The 16,207-nt window shown below is 36.4% G+C and overlaps 1 protein-coding gene across 1 annotated transcript in view; it reads right to left on the minus strand.

Annotated features, from left to right (window-relative positions):
- Nucleotides 1–16,207, minus strand: part of NTNG1 (netrin G1) — a 147,576-nt gene that overhangs the window by 37,596 nt on the left and 93,773 nt on the right. Inside the window, exon 4 of the mRNA XM_030455432.1 lies at nucleotides 7,602–7,627. Coding sequence (XP_030311292.1) covers nucleotides 7,602–7,627 — 26 coding nt within the window. The remainder of the gene's footprint in view (nucleotides 1–7,601; nucleotides 7,628–16,207) is intronic.

Genomic DNA, 16,207 nt, shown 5'->3' on the forward strand with positions numbered 1-16,207 from the left:
CCAAGTAATCTCATCTTGTCCAAATAAAATCATTAATTCTATGACAGAAAAACCAGTTTTACATATTTTGGTAATCCTATAAAGGCTGTAGATCTGTGCTCATTTTAGAACATTTACTTAAAACAAAGGTTGTGACTTTCTGAAAAAAAAATTACAAATTTGCTTACCCTTTAAATTAGACTAGATTGAGCTGAGCTTCTTAATGGACAACCAAAACAATAAAGAGCATATTTACAGTGTTTGAAGATTATAAATTCAGTAATATTAATAGTGATTAATACTAATTATTAGTGATAATTATAACCATCTTAGAATATGGGCATTTGTTCCACCCCTTCCTTGTAACAGGGTTTGAATTTTGTTGTTAGGTGAGGTTGTTCAGAGTCATATCCAGCTGAAATCAGCCACTGTCTTCAGTGTCTCTGGGCTGCTTGGTAATGTGGTTAATGCTACTGGGGACTTCATGCTTCTGTTATTTGGTATTTTTTTTTTTTAAGAGACTGCTTTTTTTTTCTTATATTCTTAGTATGGAATGTACAATCATCAAGATTATAAGTCTCCTGATAAAGGTCTTTCTTTTATCTTTGAAATTTTCTTGGTTTGTTGTAATAGAGACAGCTTTAATTGCTTTCTCAGAAAAAGGTATGTGAGGTATCCACGTCAAAGAAAGTTGACTGACTTTCACAGGGACATATAGGAGCACATGAGTCATCCTTTGAGCAGACACTGAGAAGATTAATTTAGAAGACAGTTATTCTTTTATAGCAACTTGTAAAATATTTCTAGTCCTCAGTGGTTACCTCTAAGATTTTTATTCATAGAGAAGTTGGCTAGATAAACCAAGCTTTCCCAAAACAGTTCCATGTATGGACACTGTATTCTGTAATTAAAGTAATTATTTTCCAGAGTAAATAATGAATTTTGGTGTAGGAATTCTAGAAATTACATAAACTTACTGTAAGAGATTCTATGACAGTTATTTTGGGCAAACTAGGCTACAGAAATGTAAGTTTCTAGACATTCATTTTAGTGTTATTATTTAAAAGTGAAGCTACTGTAGGCACCTTTCTAAATAGAAATATGTGGACTAGATGAGTGAGAAGAAAACCAGATAGGATATTTTAAATATGCATTGGAAATTTCTACATTTTTAGTTACTATTGTTCCAAAACCAATTATATGCAGAAAATAACTACTGGAAAAACATCTTACACTCATAAAATAAGGAGAAACTGATTAATTGATTGATATTTACTAAGTGCTTCAGAACATCTTTTTTTTTATTTTCTCCTCTAGATCCTTTTTTTTTTAAAATGAATAATATCAGAATTACCTATGATATTAAATGAAAATTGTTGCAAATATTCACTATAACTGCAGTTTACACCATGGGCTACATCAAGCATGGTTTGTATTGGGAAAATAATGGAAATGGTCAGAGTTTCGAGGTGATTTCAACCAGACAGCTGCCCATGGAAAAAACCTGCCTTGATGTTGGCAGAAAATATTAAGCACTTGGCTGGCTGCTCATTCCAACCAAATACTGAGCTAGCAGTAAAAGTAATATGCATTTCCAGTGAGAGGGGCTATCCTCCCTCAGGGAACACAGGTGATAGATGGTATAGAACTACATTGCTGCCTGGACATCTGTGCTCTCCAACAGACTAACATTCTCATCTCCTGAACAGTTTCTGCTGACCCTGTCAACAAACAATGCGTTTGCTGAAAATTACTACTAATAAATCAGTAAGTCTTAAATAATGCTCACTCTACTGGCAGACAGGGAGCACTTGTGTTGAGAACTATCATTACTTCTTTAATTTAACAATAATGAACTCTACTGTGAGACTCTGATTAAGATGTTTTTTTAACTTCCATTTAAAACACAATCCTCCCTCCCAAAAATTATCAATGTAATCTTAATGATTCTAGTAGAAGTCCATGTTTCTTACCTAGAAAACCAGCCTATCAGTAATAGAGTCAATATCCATTCTAAAATACAGATGTTTACTGAGCACAGTGGAGTTACAGATAGAACAGTGGGTTTAGTTGTTAGGATTAATAAAAAAATTAGGAATACTAAAAAATTTTGCTCACTGAATTAAATGACAGATTTAGTAACTGGTGCAGTAATTGGGTGTGTCAGATCATATTCCATCACTTATGACAAGGATCATACTATCATTAGTACAGCATTTTTATCTCATTAAGTCTGGTTGAGGTCTTGATAACATCCTCACATAAAATTTGCCAATCAGCACTTTCGTAACGTGGCAAAATCTAACTCATCAAAAGGGAAGAAATGCTGGGAAAGTTTATTTTTAAAAATCACCCTTTTTTTTATTAAGTTTTAAAAAAAATTACTTGGCCAATGTCAGGCAGTATTTTTTTTTTTGGAGCAATGTAGGAAGTTTCATACCTGTTCCTTTGAAGAAAGGAGAATTCTGCATAAATGATGTAGTTGTTTTATGGCAGCTCCTCAGCCATAACAGCTTTTATCACTGATGGAAGAATTTAAATGCAATTAGTCCTTTATGTGCCCACTTGTTGTCTTAGAGTAAAAGAAAGTGACCTTTTTAGAAGCTTGAAAAACAAAATAAAATTCAATGATCCAGCTCTGGAAACTTTTATATATCAGACAAAAATCCACTGATTTTAAGAAATGTGTAGGCTAATTCTCCAGCTAATGAGGAGTATCCTTCACTTGTAAGCATTTTCACTAAAATACTTGTGAATATGCCTGATGTATTAATGTAGTTTTGAATATTTAGGTAATATTTAGGTACTTTCTCATGACAAAAAAAGTAAAATATTCTGTTGATAGTTTGAGGGGGTTGTTCCTTTTTATTTTGATTGATTCAGCTTTATTTTTACAAAGATGCTGAAATTGGTTGGTCGACCAGGATTATTGGACAGTAAAATTCACAACTCATGAATAGTAAATGAAGATATTTTTTAAAAAATCAGAACACTGACTTGGAAAATTCCTTCTTCCCTTAGACTCTATGAGATAAACTGACTAGATATCCAAAGGCCACAAAAAAAAAGGAAGAGAAGATAAAATATAGAAGTGAATTAATTTCCAGCAATTTCTCCCTGAGTTTATAGCTTAACTTGATTTTTAAATATCTTGTGGCATCAAAATCTGCTGCTATAAATTTCTCCTGAGTAACTGTAGCTAAATTTGTATATGCAAGTGCAATGTGTTTTAACACAGGTGCATAATGAAGTTATGAGATCCTATTTTCTTTAGTGTCCCATCACTTGATTGTTTACTAATGCTTGAAACAAAGATGAACTGAACTAAGTGATTCCTGTATATTACAGCAAATTTAAAAAGCACTGAAAAGATAATTTGAGTGACAAACTTTTTTGTAACTTACCCAAGTTGATGAAGGTTAACTGGGATATGAGAATGAGAAACAATACTTAAACTGCAAGTGGCTGTGCCTACTTAGACTGGTGAGAATGGCCTTCTTATATCTTCTTAAAATCGGTGGATCTGGCAAAAAACAAAACTTCCCCAGACCCCCACCCCAAACAACATGCCCAGTGCTCCCTGGATCAGCCTTAGTAGTTTGCTGACCATGTTGAGAATTTAACTCCACAGAGAGATGGTTTGTGCTTAGAGCGGGGTCAGCACAGGGTGCTCTTACTCATTTTCAAGGGTGACATCCTCGTTATACTGAAGAACACTGGCTTTGTCATGGATCCTACCAGTTAAATAAACTGTCCACACTGTCTTTTACTTCTTTATGATCTAATGTTCAAGTAAGCGCACATAGGCTTTCAGTATTTTCTTTCAGCCAGTAATGGTTTAATATATGGAAAATCTGATTGTCAAAGAGAAAATATTCTGAGTGCTTCACAGTATTAAAGGAGGGAAAACAAATACAGTTACTGCTTGGTATTATAATCAATTACTTTAGGTAAGGTGATAGCTTAAACTAAGAGCCTGATTAACTGCATTATTTACTAAAAAGTAGGATCTGCATAAAATCGAATTAAAATCAGAATATTTTGCTAGTATGTCAAAAATAATATATATAATCTGAAGAAAATATTTAAATGTTCTAAAGAGATCCACATCTAATGGTCTCTCAACAGTACAGCTTGCTCTGTAAAACTCAAATAACACAAAAGTAATGTAAAACCAAGTTATGGATGTTGATATCCTACTGACGTGTGGTGCTGTGCAATACTCTAGTCCAGAGCTTTGCACTGTAAGGGATTTGATCCCATCACTGTAATTTAACAAGAGAATTCTCAGTACCCGCAAGGGGCAAAAACCAGATCCAAAATACGTTGCGTTATTATAAAAAAGAAAAGCAAAAAAACCACCCACAAGTACTTGCTTTCACAACCTCTTAAGATATATATTTACCACATTAAAATTTCATAACATATAAGTAAAACAAATAAACTACTGATCCTGACACTATTTTTAGTTCCAGAAAACACCTTCTACATCTTTCAAGGTTAAGAAAAACAATAAAAGAGTGCCATAAAGCCTTTTATTTTTACTTTTCTGTCTTGCATTCATCATAATTAAAAAAAAAAAAAAAAAAAAAAGTTATCGTTAATCTGAAATTTGCTGTAAAGAAGACAAAGCCATGGAAAACAAAGCAGAAAATACCATCTGATTATCATGATTGTTATCTTGCACTGGGGTGCACTCTCTGTCTCTAAACTCTGACTCATCTGCCACCAGCAGGCTTTAAGGTGATAATCACCCCACACAGAGCTATTTGCACTATCATGTCTATCCTATCCTGTAAGCTAATTATACCCTTCATAAGAACCTGTTGAGCATAATTAGTGGAGTTTATGTTTTACAGGAATAAAGAATAGGAACTTATAGTTTAGAAAATTCCACTTTTTGAAGGCATATATGGACAGATTAGTAAGTTGGTCACAATAATGAACATGTTTATGCATTGGTCTATGTAAAACCATACAATCATTATTTAGCAAGTAAATAAAGCAGTTATTCAGAATATTTACATACTGTATGTAAGCATGCTTAAAATTTGGAAATGGTTTGGGACTCATTAATTGCTAACACTTTCACCAGTATTTTTTCCAGACATGACTGAAAAATGCTAGAAGGACCAGCACTGAATCGAGAATGCTGCCATATGCCAAGAGAACCTATTATCAACTGATAGACACCAGCAGGCTACAACAACACGCTTGACATAGGAATTTGCTGATTTTTTTTTTTTTCTTCTTCTAGATGACTAAAGAGGAGTGCTTTACTTAAATGACCAGTCTTTCTTTGTGTTTCTTGAATGAGCTGCCTTTAATTAAAAGATCCTTTGAGGTACAAAAGAATAGAGAACTATTACATATATGGGTTGCACTTCAGGTAAAGATATTTCATTCTTTCCTTTGATTGATTTCATGGCAGTCTTAAAAGTGTTAAAAGAACATCGGCTTGCAGTAGTACCTGCCACTGTGTGCTGGCAGTTTAGTCTTCATAACCCTCCCCACCTCAAATCCATCGTTCTTTAGTATATTAGGATCCATCGTTCTTATAATATTCAGGAAAAGGCCTGAAATTACACAAAAGCCAATACCCCTTGTTAAGTGCTTGCAAAATAAATCCCAAGCCTGTACTTTCCCCGAGAGCAACTTCATGTCCCCAGACAGCGAAAAACTCTGCTGACTGAACATAACATGGAATTAGCATAGACAAAAGAAGAAATTGTGCAGAATCCATTAAAGCAAGCCACAACTAATTAATCTTGTTTGGTTTTGTGTAATTGTATTCTGTTAAATTCTCTAAGGAGTCAGGATAAATTCGATGTGTTCTATCCTTGTTTAACAACAATTCTGCTAATTTGTTTATAGGAAAATGTTCAGAGCACCTGTGCAAGTAGAACTATTTTCTCGTTGAGCTATTTAAGAAAAAAACACATGAAAAAAAACAAGCAATGTATCAATTTACTTGTGCTCATGAAGAGAGGCTGATGCTCATCCGTTCCAGGGAGGCAAAGAAATTGGGTGAATTTCTACACATAATATCCAAGACATTTACAGCAGATTAAGCTAATGCATAGACTTGCAGAAACACTTGCATTTCCTATGGAATGTTAAACAGAATTTCTCCATTTGTAACAGATAAACTGTACTAATCAACCCAGTGATAAAATATGAAGAGTCCACAATGCATTCTTTCAGGATCACCATTGTTTTAAAATGTATTTGAGTTTCCCTATTAAGTTCTTCAAAGGCCAACATCTGCTGATGCTCAGAAATGGTAGATGTGGTGACAAAGGCTGTATGGAGTGTGAGTGAAAACATAACCACATAGTCCATGCAACCACAATACTAAGAAACTATGGCATAACCAAACTCCAAAAATCTATTTTCCCACTCATCCCATTTCTGTTATTAATGGCAGGAATATTCCCTGAGAACAGGGATGTTAAACTTCTCTTTGACTTAGTTATTTTTTTTAGTTATAAAATGCATGTATAAATACAAGATTTTGAAACTGGCAAATTACTCTGAATTATATCTATGCAAGTGCTAAAGGAGATACTACATTAGGAAAATATCATTATTAAGACTGAGGCCTCCATTTGAATGTTATTAGCATTGATGTTGTTTACTTAAAACTGCAAAACAGATGCTATAGCATTCAGCTGCTAATGCTGCTCTCGTTTGCAAGGGGCCTAGCTTTGATGGCGTTTGACTTGCTGTCTAGAACTTAACAAATCAGCACCATTCATGAGCCTAAGTAAACTGAGCTGATTTATGAATTCACAGACCTGACCCTGCATCATAAGAAGCGAGGCAGTTCTACCAAAATTATTAGAAGCTTTTCAGCTGGGTATTGGGTATGGCAAATTGCATTTTACTGCTGTGATATTTTACCATTTTGATCACACGAGCTGTGTCTAAAATCTCTGCAAAGCTGAGGCTGTGGGAAATATTATTCCAGTCAACCGCAGCAGGATCCCATTTTCTACCTGCCTGCTTTATTTTGTTATCCAGTTAACACATCGTGATGGTGTGTGCTGCTCCACTGGGGAGCTCAGCTCAACTCTCAGCTAAGCTACTGCGCGCCGAGTCCCTTCAAGTGTTTTATTTAATTAATCATCTATTTCATTGAAATACACAACAGGTCTTTACACAACAGCGACATGGTTTGTTACAGTTAAGTGTAATCTTTTGGTGCTTTAATTACATATAGGACAGCTGGTTTTTCTGAGAAACACATTTCAGTTTAATTTTGTGGAATAAAGCCCAGTTCAAAGGCTGCTGGAGTTAAAGATTCCAGCAGATGCATCTGCATTTGCCCAAGCTAATTCAAACCAAAAAGTCTTCCATTTATATACACTCCATTTGTTCTTCAAATTTATGCACACACATACTTGCATTAAATTAATGGTTTATTCTCTGTTATTAGCAAACACTTTTTTGGGAAAAAGATGTAATACAGTTTCATGTTAATGCAACAGAGGGGAGGCCAATACATAACCCCTGCACTAACGAGCACGTTTTGAGGGAAATATTATCTACAACGAAGGGATGTTGGGAAATCAGATCCAAGAAGCTGAATGACATGCAAAACAATACTGTTTATTACTTACTACCAATACTGGAAATACTCGGTATACTGTAGAGAAAGAAAACAGAAAAAAGTATTGTTAGCTGCTTACCATAGTTGACTGAGCTATCATATCTTAGATCCTAGAACAATTTTCTCCTAATGTTCAAATATTGTATCAAGACATATACTAAACCCAAGCAATCTGTCATATGTACCCAGCTCTTTTTAAATGCAGTGTCTTTAGATTTTTCAGTATGAGGCTGCAGGGACCACTAAAATGTATCGACAGATGGGTATTTCTGGGACCTACATCAGCTCTCTGAACTTTGAGAATTTGTTTCAGAACAGTTTTGTATTTCAACTAACCAGCCATTAAGTTTAATGCTCTGGATAAAAAATATCAGTCATGCATGTATTATGCAGATCTAGGAGAATATTTAACCAAGGGATAGATACACTGCAATGGCTTTGGCCAGCTGCTTAAATTGGTTGATAGTTTCTGTCACGATTAACAGTATATAGCTTATTTTCCCTCTTCTACCTGATGGTTATCTGAATTAAGCTATGGAAAAGAAAGGTAATTAAGTGAAACAATCTAATGCATTAGATTAGCCTCCTGTTGATTTTTTTCCCCCTTCTCTGCCTTTTCCTGTTTTCATTTCAATCCTAAGCTGAATTAATGCAAGGAAATAATTCCACAGGCAAGTGAGATTTACCAGAAGAGGTGGGGCTACTGAGGAGTAATCTCTCCTCATGGCTTAGCAGTTTCAGGGATCTCATGTTGCAGTTATGCAGTCTCCAAACGTAGCTTGTTGGTCAGATCTGCCCCTTAGAGGTGTGTAAGCACAAGAATCAGTACATGAAATCTTTCCTGAAATGCCATTTTCTTTAGTTTAGATGACATTGCTAATGTCACTATTGCTAGTTTCTTGGGTTGAAGTCACAAGTTGCAGATTGGTATTTAAATCCTGGCTATTTGCATACTCTTAGTTAAAGACAGTTTTGCCTTTTGTAAGTTTTATTGACTTTAGATGGCAATCCATTTTACTGCAGAAATCTGTCTGTTTCTCCATTAAACATCTGCTATACTTCTTTTAACATCTATGTTAAAGTTCCATCTTGCTCTGAGATGGTATGGACCTCATTCTGCAATTAAGCAAACTGGAATGAAGGAATGTCTTGAGGGTAAATGATATTCACTGTAAGCAAGGTTGCAGAGCCAGCTTGGGAACATTTCTAACTCAAGGCACACCTATGACAATGCTGAAGTAATTGCATTTGCAGAATGGCAACCCATAAACAGTTCTGTTGTGTTTCACTACATCACTTCTGGGCCACACGTAAGAATTGCAGCTTGCTGATTTCATTACCCCATGGAACCTGTGGTGTGGTACAGTGCTGGGCATCACACTGGAACAGAACCTGCTGCTAACTGAGTCCCACACTCAGATGTTGTTTGCAAACTTACTTATTTCTACTTCTGCTGAATTACCATGTATTTTCCAAAGTTTAAGAATCATGATGTATTAAAACTAAATGATAATAATAAAAACTATTAAGAGAACAATCTTGTTGCAGTTCTAGAAGTAGCAAAAAGTGCTTTTTTCCAGTTAGGATAATGTAAAGAACTTCTATCCCTGTGTCTTAAACATCAGAAAGGGAATTAAATTTCAAATAATTATCACCCAAAGTTTAAGTAGCAGCTTGCTTTCATTTTTTGCAAGTCATTGTAGCTGTTTTAAATTAGCAGGATTTGTTTTCTTTTTATACACTGTTGGAAACTGCACAAATATTAGCTAAAATACAGACACTGCGTTCTCACACTCACCCTTTCACTGTGAAATGGTATTTGTAATTTCTCTGACTATACTCCCCCACCTCAAACTTCTTTCTCTCCTACACACATATACAAAATATCCTTTCCTTTCTCCTGAACAGATTGTAGCAAAAGGAGAAGGTTTTCCTGCCAGTCTGCTCTCCTCGTTTACTGTATTTCAAAATTTTCAATGAAGTTCATAGTGATAAAAGCTTCCTGGGCAGAGAATAATGAAAACAAGATGCCTGCTAGCCTGAAAGCTCTGTATTAACCTTGTGAAGTTGTCTTTGGGTTCTGTTTGAAAAGCTGCTTTTCTCTTTCCATACTGAGTTTCTGGGTTGGTGTGATTCTGTGGTTTTTTTCTGTAAAGCATACCACCAGGTATCCCTGTGTGTGGTGACTGCCCTTGCTAGTGCTCTACTTTTTGCGCTTTGTGCTAAAGAGACTGAGAACAGCACATCTAAGTTTGCCTGGAACAGAGGTGGTTATGTAGGGCCATGATGCAGGGTCTGTTAATGCTTTGTGAGAACTGCACATGATGGAAAAATTATTCTTAGTGTTTTCATGAGCTCTACAGTTACAAGTTCAAGAGGCAAGCTCTTGAATTCAGCTGAGCTATATCTGGTGCTAGTCCTTAGGTAAGGAGGTCCAGGAGGATGATTCTGCCTCTCCCTCTTTTCTCTGCAGGGACCTGACCACAGAGCTTCTCCCTTGGCACCACTGCAGGAATGCAGGAACACCAGTGGCCTCTGGTCAGCCACCCCCCGCTGCCTGCCCTTTGCATGGAAACCACTACAGAATATGATGGGGATTGCTGCCAGTCAGCCTCCTGTGGGTATCAGCAGCCATGTGAGTACTCTGCAGCCATGAAACAGATGAGGAATCAGGCCCATTACTTCCCTTGATGGACACCTCCGCCCAGCTAGACGTAAAGTATAAATAAAACCGAGTGACTGCATTTATGTACATTCAGTTGTTAAACCAAAACAATATTCAGTCTAAATTATCTTCCAGTTGAAATAACTGTGATAGTAATTGTTTTATACTGAGGAAACAGCAAGTGAAGTGTGCAAAGGAAGTTCAGGGGTAGCTACTGCTCCTGAAATGGCAAACATTGCAGAAGAAAGTCTCTAGTACTGTTTATTTTTAATTTGACCTGAGGGTAGTGGTTTGGTATATTACATGGTTGCTGTAAGTGCATCTAAATATGTATGTATTACTTGAGAGAGAAAAAATCTGGTGTTTTCCTACCATATGATCTTCTGCATCTGCCCTGTAATTTTCTCATTTCTTCTTTTTCTAGAAAAGGGTTGTTTTAGCTATTAGCTACCATGGATCTGACTATTTCGATGAAGATAAAAGCAGATGCTAGGACAGAAAGGAAGTTTTTTATTTCTTCAGTAGTTTGCGTTAGAGTGAAATCCGTAACAAAGGAGCAGTGTCAAGCTCTTGGTGAGAGAGGCCACACTGCTGCTTCCAGTCTCAGGACAGGTCACACCCTGCGGTGTCTCTTATCACCTCCATCATCAATGCCCACGAGTGCTTCCTGCCAGCAGCACAATTAATGTGGCCAGGCTGCATCTCTTTCTGGTCAGGGAGCATGTGCAGAATGAACGAATTATTCCGTCAACTTGGTCTTGGCTACCATCTTTCCCATGGGCTTCTCTGCCTCTTATTCACTGCAAGTTGAATGTGTGCATGCTGTATGACAGGGAGCCCGGGAGGGACTCCTGCTGCCATCAAAACAATACACCCAGCTCGCTCACATTCAGGGGAAGAGTGTCACCAAGATCTCAGTGAATTATGCAGGTGAGGTGAATACAGCCCAGAGACAGAGAATTAAGATTGCCTCCTATGAAGACATGGCAGGATACAATAGTAAATAATGCAGTGCGAGCTCTTCTGACAAAAGAGACATCCTTGTAACTGCACTCTACACCACACTTTTTAACTTATGAATAGGAACAAAATACAGACCTGTATTCCATAGCAAGGAGTCAGGGTAAGGCTGTTAATGCCGCATCTGATCTTTTTGCTAGAACATCTGTGCTGCAGCATGACAGCACTCCCTGCAGTCTTTTTTCCTTTGCAACTCCTCCACTGAGGCATGATTGCAGTATCAGATCGTCAGCATCAATTTCAGAAGGTCTGAATTCTCTAGTAATTTAAGTCCTGAGAAGATGGAGGAACCTAGCATCTTGCAGTCCCTCCAAGGGAGGGATTGTTATAATCACAGAAATAAACTTTTTGTGTATTGCCAAGCCTGTATTCAGCCAAAGGAGGACTAGACACAGAGAAAGGCAGAATTCTTAGGAAATTTCATGTTTTTCATTGCAAAAGTCCTAGAGTTCTTGCTACTGTTAATTATGCAATTGCTTGCTTTGTAAAAATTGACAATTTTTTTCAATTCTCAGGAAAAGAACTGCTTACATAAAGTTTGTTATCCTCCAACTCTGCTTTCCCAAGCAATATCACCACAAATAAATGGGACAGATGAAATACTTAGGTATTTGGTTTATTGGGTAATACCTTTTAAAATATGGAACTTTTCTTATGATGTTTTAGTGACTCCAAACCAGTTGGCAAAACTCTCTGTTTAGGAAACTCCCAGTGAGAGAGATCAAATGATTCTTTTCAAGTAATCATAATTGATAGAATAGACATCAGAAGCTTCCAAAAGCCCAAAACTCAGACCATTTCAAGAATTTTGAGTATTTTAGACACTTTGCCTTCTCATACTGCTGCCTAAGGACTAGAACCTGCTTTCATCACTCTTCTTCACTGTATACAGCAAAATAGACTTGTTTGAAACCAGTGATGGATGGAAGCAATTCATTTCCCAGCAACAGATGCCTACATAAACAGCACAAACAACCAACTCAGCGGGGTCATGCACGAGGACATAATGCTGAGGAATAATTTTTCAAGACCCAGTTTTAAAAAAACACAGCACAGTCTTCCTGAATGCTCTTGTTACACTACAGTTTTGCCTCCACCACCGAGTTTCCCAGCCTGACACAGCTTTTGTGTGACATATTCCTGTGGCTCTACATTTTCCGTAAGCTTCATGAATCAAAAACAATATGTACTATAAAATAGGAAGAATAAGAGGATTTACTGTTTTGTAACTTACTATTGAATTATTTTTTTCTCTCTATGAAACATATTATTAAAATCACCAAGGAGCAGCATTTTACCTCTTAAGTAGGAGTGTCACATTTCTCCAAACTGAACATCAGATGGGTTCATCTCCTCTACCTCAGTCATGAAAGTAGGCACTGGAAAGTTCCTTCCAGTTATTTCGGAGACTGCAGCCCTGAGAAAATGGGGCCCTTCCTACTTTACGGGTCTGATTGACAGGAGGTGTGATCTTTTCAGTTACAGGGATACATGCTATTTAGATTCCTGAAAAGCCATCACACAACCTCTTGGTCAACTTCATTTACCCCTGTCCTTCAAGATGGCTTTGTGCCAGCAAAAATTCATGGTTAAAACTACAAAAACAGATGAGTGTAATCAGTGCAATTAGTGCTGTATTTTTTTGCCAGAAACTATTTCTGTGGCAGCCATGCTGCCATGATGCCTCATAAGTCTTTTCCCATTCAGGGAGGATTAAAACTGTGCTGCTGAGACAGAGGCTTCACTATCAGAGGGGGAAAGAGAAATTGAGTAAACTGATAGAGACCATCTGCCTAACTGTTGAGCAAAAAGCACCATCAATGTTCCCCCTGTTCTGATCAATCCTTTGTTTCACGTTGAACTGTGAATTAGAAAAGTCATGCAACAGCTGGGCTGTGTTTTTTGCCCAGTGTCAAACACTCCTGGTACAGGCTATTGGTTGTGGAGGGACTGACAAAAACCGAGCAGGCTTTGATGGATGGGAGCCCAGCACACTCTGTCTAATGGAGCAAATAACATAAGTGCCAAAGATGATCTAACCAACAGGAGGAAGGAAAGGGCTAGTGCTGTCAGACACACAACTGCTGAGGAGAAAAGCTATTTTGTAATACCAAGTACAGAAAAACTCAGTAAGTTCACTTTGAGTGTCAAAACATATTGCAGAACAAACCATCCATAGAATGTGGCAGCACAAGGAATAGAGTGAAAATATAAAATAAATGCTATGCAGGAGACACGGGTGGAAAGACTGTTAGTGCCAGTAAACAACAGAGGATTTGATGTCTTTCACAAGCAGAGCATGAGGAGAACATTTTCTCCTGAGAAACTTACGTTGACTTAAAATGAAAAGGATACAGAAAACAGCTTTATATCAATGCTTAGGCTACAACTGGAGTATAATATAGAATGATTTTGTGTTTCAAGATCTTGAAAAGGTAAGAAAAGATCTTATTTACCGCAAAAAGAAAAAGAAAGGCAGATGCAGAACAGTGAAAAAAGCAGAAGCCCCAGCTGGGAAGGATCTGAAAATGGACATTAGGATTCTTGAATCTGAGCAAATTTCCTCAAAGCAGAGAATCTCAAGAAAAAGTATCTTTTATTTTCTAAAAAGGATTTCAGAATATTTCATTCATACAACTATTTTTAGCTGTACCTTATTTCAGCACACTCAGATAAAAAAACACATCAAATCCATTTAAGATTTGGAATATTTTGGTCTTAAATGTAAAAGACTCTGAAAACTGGAAGAAGGAAGAGTAGCAGAGGGACATTGTATTACTGGATTTTACAGAGTGTCCTCAGGGAATCAGAGTAATGTATTAAGGAAAGTTTAGGGTCAAACCAATAAGTTGATTCTATCAACATGTTCCAGCAACTATATACAGAATTCACACCTCACTATGGAGAGTATAATATTAGGGCTGCATTACTGACCATACAATGGGGATGCTGACATAAATGCAACAGGGCACATGAAATTACATTGGCTATGCTGAGAGTTTACACAATAATGTAAAATAATTTAATGCAACCAGCTTGGAGGCAGGCTAGAGAGAAGGTGTATAAGAGACTCAGATTAACCACCTTTAATGGGTTTGTTTTTTTGTTTTTTTTGTTTTTTTTTTTAATGTATTTAAACTTCAACTGTTTTTCAAACAAGCAAACAAACAAAAAAAGCCTTCAACGCTCAACCCAAGAGCGACAGAGTGATTTTAGAAAGACATTGATCAAACATATAAGTCATCTCAATGGAGAAAGAGGGAAAAAAGTATAAAAACTGTCAAGTTAAATATAAACCACAGTATTTTGAGAATCAACTTGCTACAGACATAAAAGTTAATAATTCTTTTTTGTTAAAAAAATACACTAGAAGCAGGAGGCCTCCCAGAGAGATAACTGGGTAGACAGGCAATTAAGGTATGAAAGTAATGAATACTAATTTAATTGTTTTCACTGACGTTTTCAACAAAGAAGGTTACAGGGATTCTCACAATTAGAGGAAGCTTCTCAATGTCTATCATCATCTGAAGGTGTTTTAGAAGATATAAATCATACTAAACAATAAGAATTGCTATAAGGTTATTTTCAACCAAAAAGTGCTTTAAAGGAACTCAAATATGACATTTCTGAACTAACTGCTGTAACATATAATCTGTCACTTATGTCAGCCTTGATGCCAATAGAAATTTTGTAACTGTGGCACAGTCTTTTAAAAGGACTTGAGGGGTGATCCCTGTAATAACAAAATATAAAGCAGAAACACTTTTGCACCACTGTATAATATCCACATTGTTCTACTGTCTGTAGTATCACACACAGTTTTAGCCTCACCAAATAAAAAAATATCATCATAGAACCAGGAGAGAGCAAACAAGCACAGATGAACAGAGATATGGAATGGTTTTATTATAAATATGAAAAGATTAAGTAAATTAGGATTCATAATTTAGAAAATAGTTTGGAGGAGCGGACATTTCATGTCTATCTAGTCATAAAGGAAGTAACAGATGCAAACAGGGATGCATTGTTCTCTGTTTCTTCCTAGGGAGATATTGTCTTAGCCATATAAAATCTTTTAAAGCAAACAAAAGGAAATACCATTCACTCATTGTGTCATTAAAGTGTCCAATGTATTGCCATAAGATGTCACTGAGATCAAGCTGTGTCTCTCTCTCCACTGAGCATCTAGCAACCACTGTGGGTATTATAGGGGTTCAGCTCAGAAAGCCAGTTTATTGCTGGCAGCAGGGAAGACAAAGATGAAATATCCCATACTTCTTCCTGTTTGTCATATATTCCTGCTGCTGATCACTGCTGAAGTCAGGATTTGAAGGTAAGTGGAGCACTTGTCAGCTCAAACAAGGTTTCCATTATCCTATCATAATAATACTGATACTAATAATAAAAAGCAGAAAAGATTGCCTATAATTTGCAAGATGTTTTGACTTTTGATGGAACTTTATATCAAGTGGAATTCTATAATCTTGAAAGTTGTTTTAACAAGCTTTAGGTATCCTTTTGGTGGGAGCTAATTCCACTGTTCTTCTGGTATGTGCTCTACTGATGGAAATGATGTATCTGACATAACAACCTGCATTTAGGAAGATCCCCTAGGTAGGGGATCCATCTATCTTGTAATTAGTTTAAATGTTTGCTGGGGTAGCTCGTTTATAAATATATATATATATATATAGGAATGTATATATGTGCATACATACTTATGTGTGTATATACATAAAATAAATAATATAAATAAAATAAACACATAAAATACATAAATAAAACCAACCTAGTAAATCCCACCAATTTTATGAACATAGCTTGAAAGTATTAATTCTGTGTGCCACACACAGTTTTTATAACATACAAAAAAGTGAATACTCTTACAAAATGTTTTCCTCTGCTTTTTGGAAGTTATTTTTTTTTCAGCT

The sequence above is a fragment of the Calypte anna genome, chromosome 8 (assembly GCF_003957555.1).
Source record: "Calypte anna isolate BGI_N300 chromosome 8, bCalAnn1_v1.p, whole genome shotgun sequence".
NCBI lineage: Eukaryota > Metazoa > Chordata > Aves > Apodiformes > Trochilidae > Calypte > Calypte anna.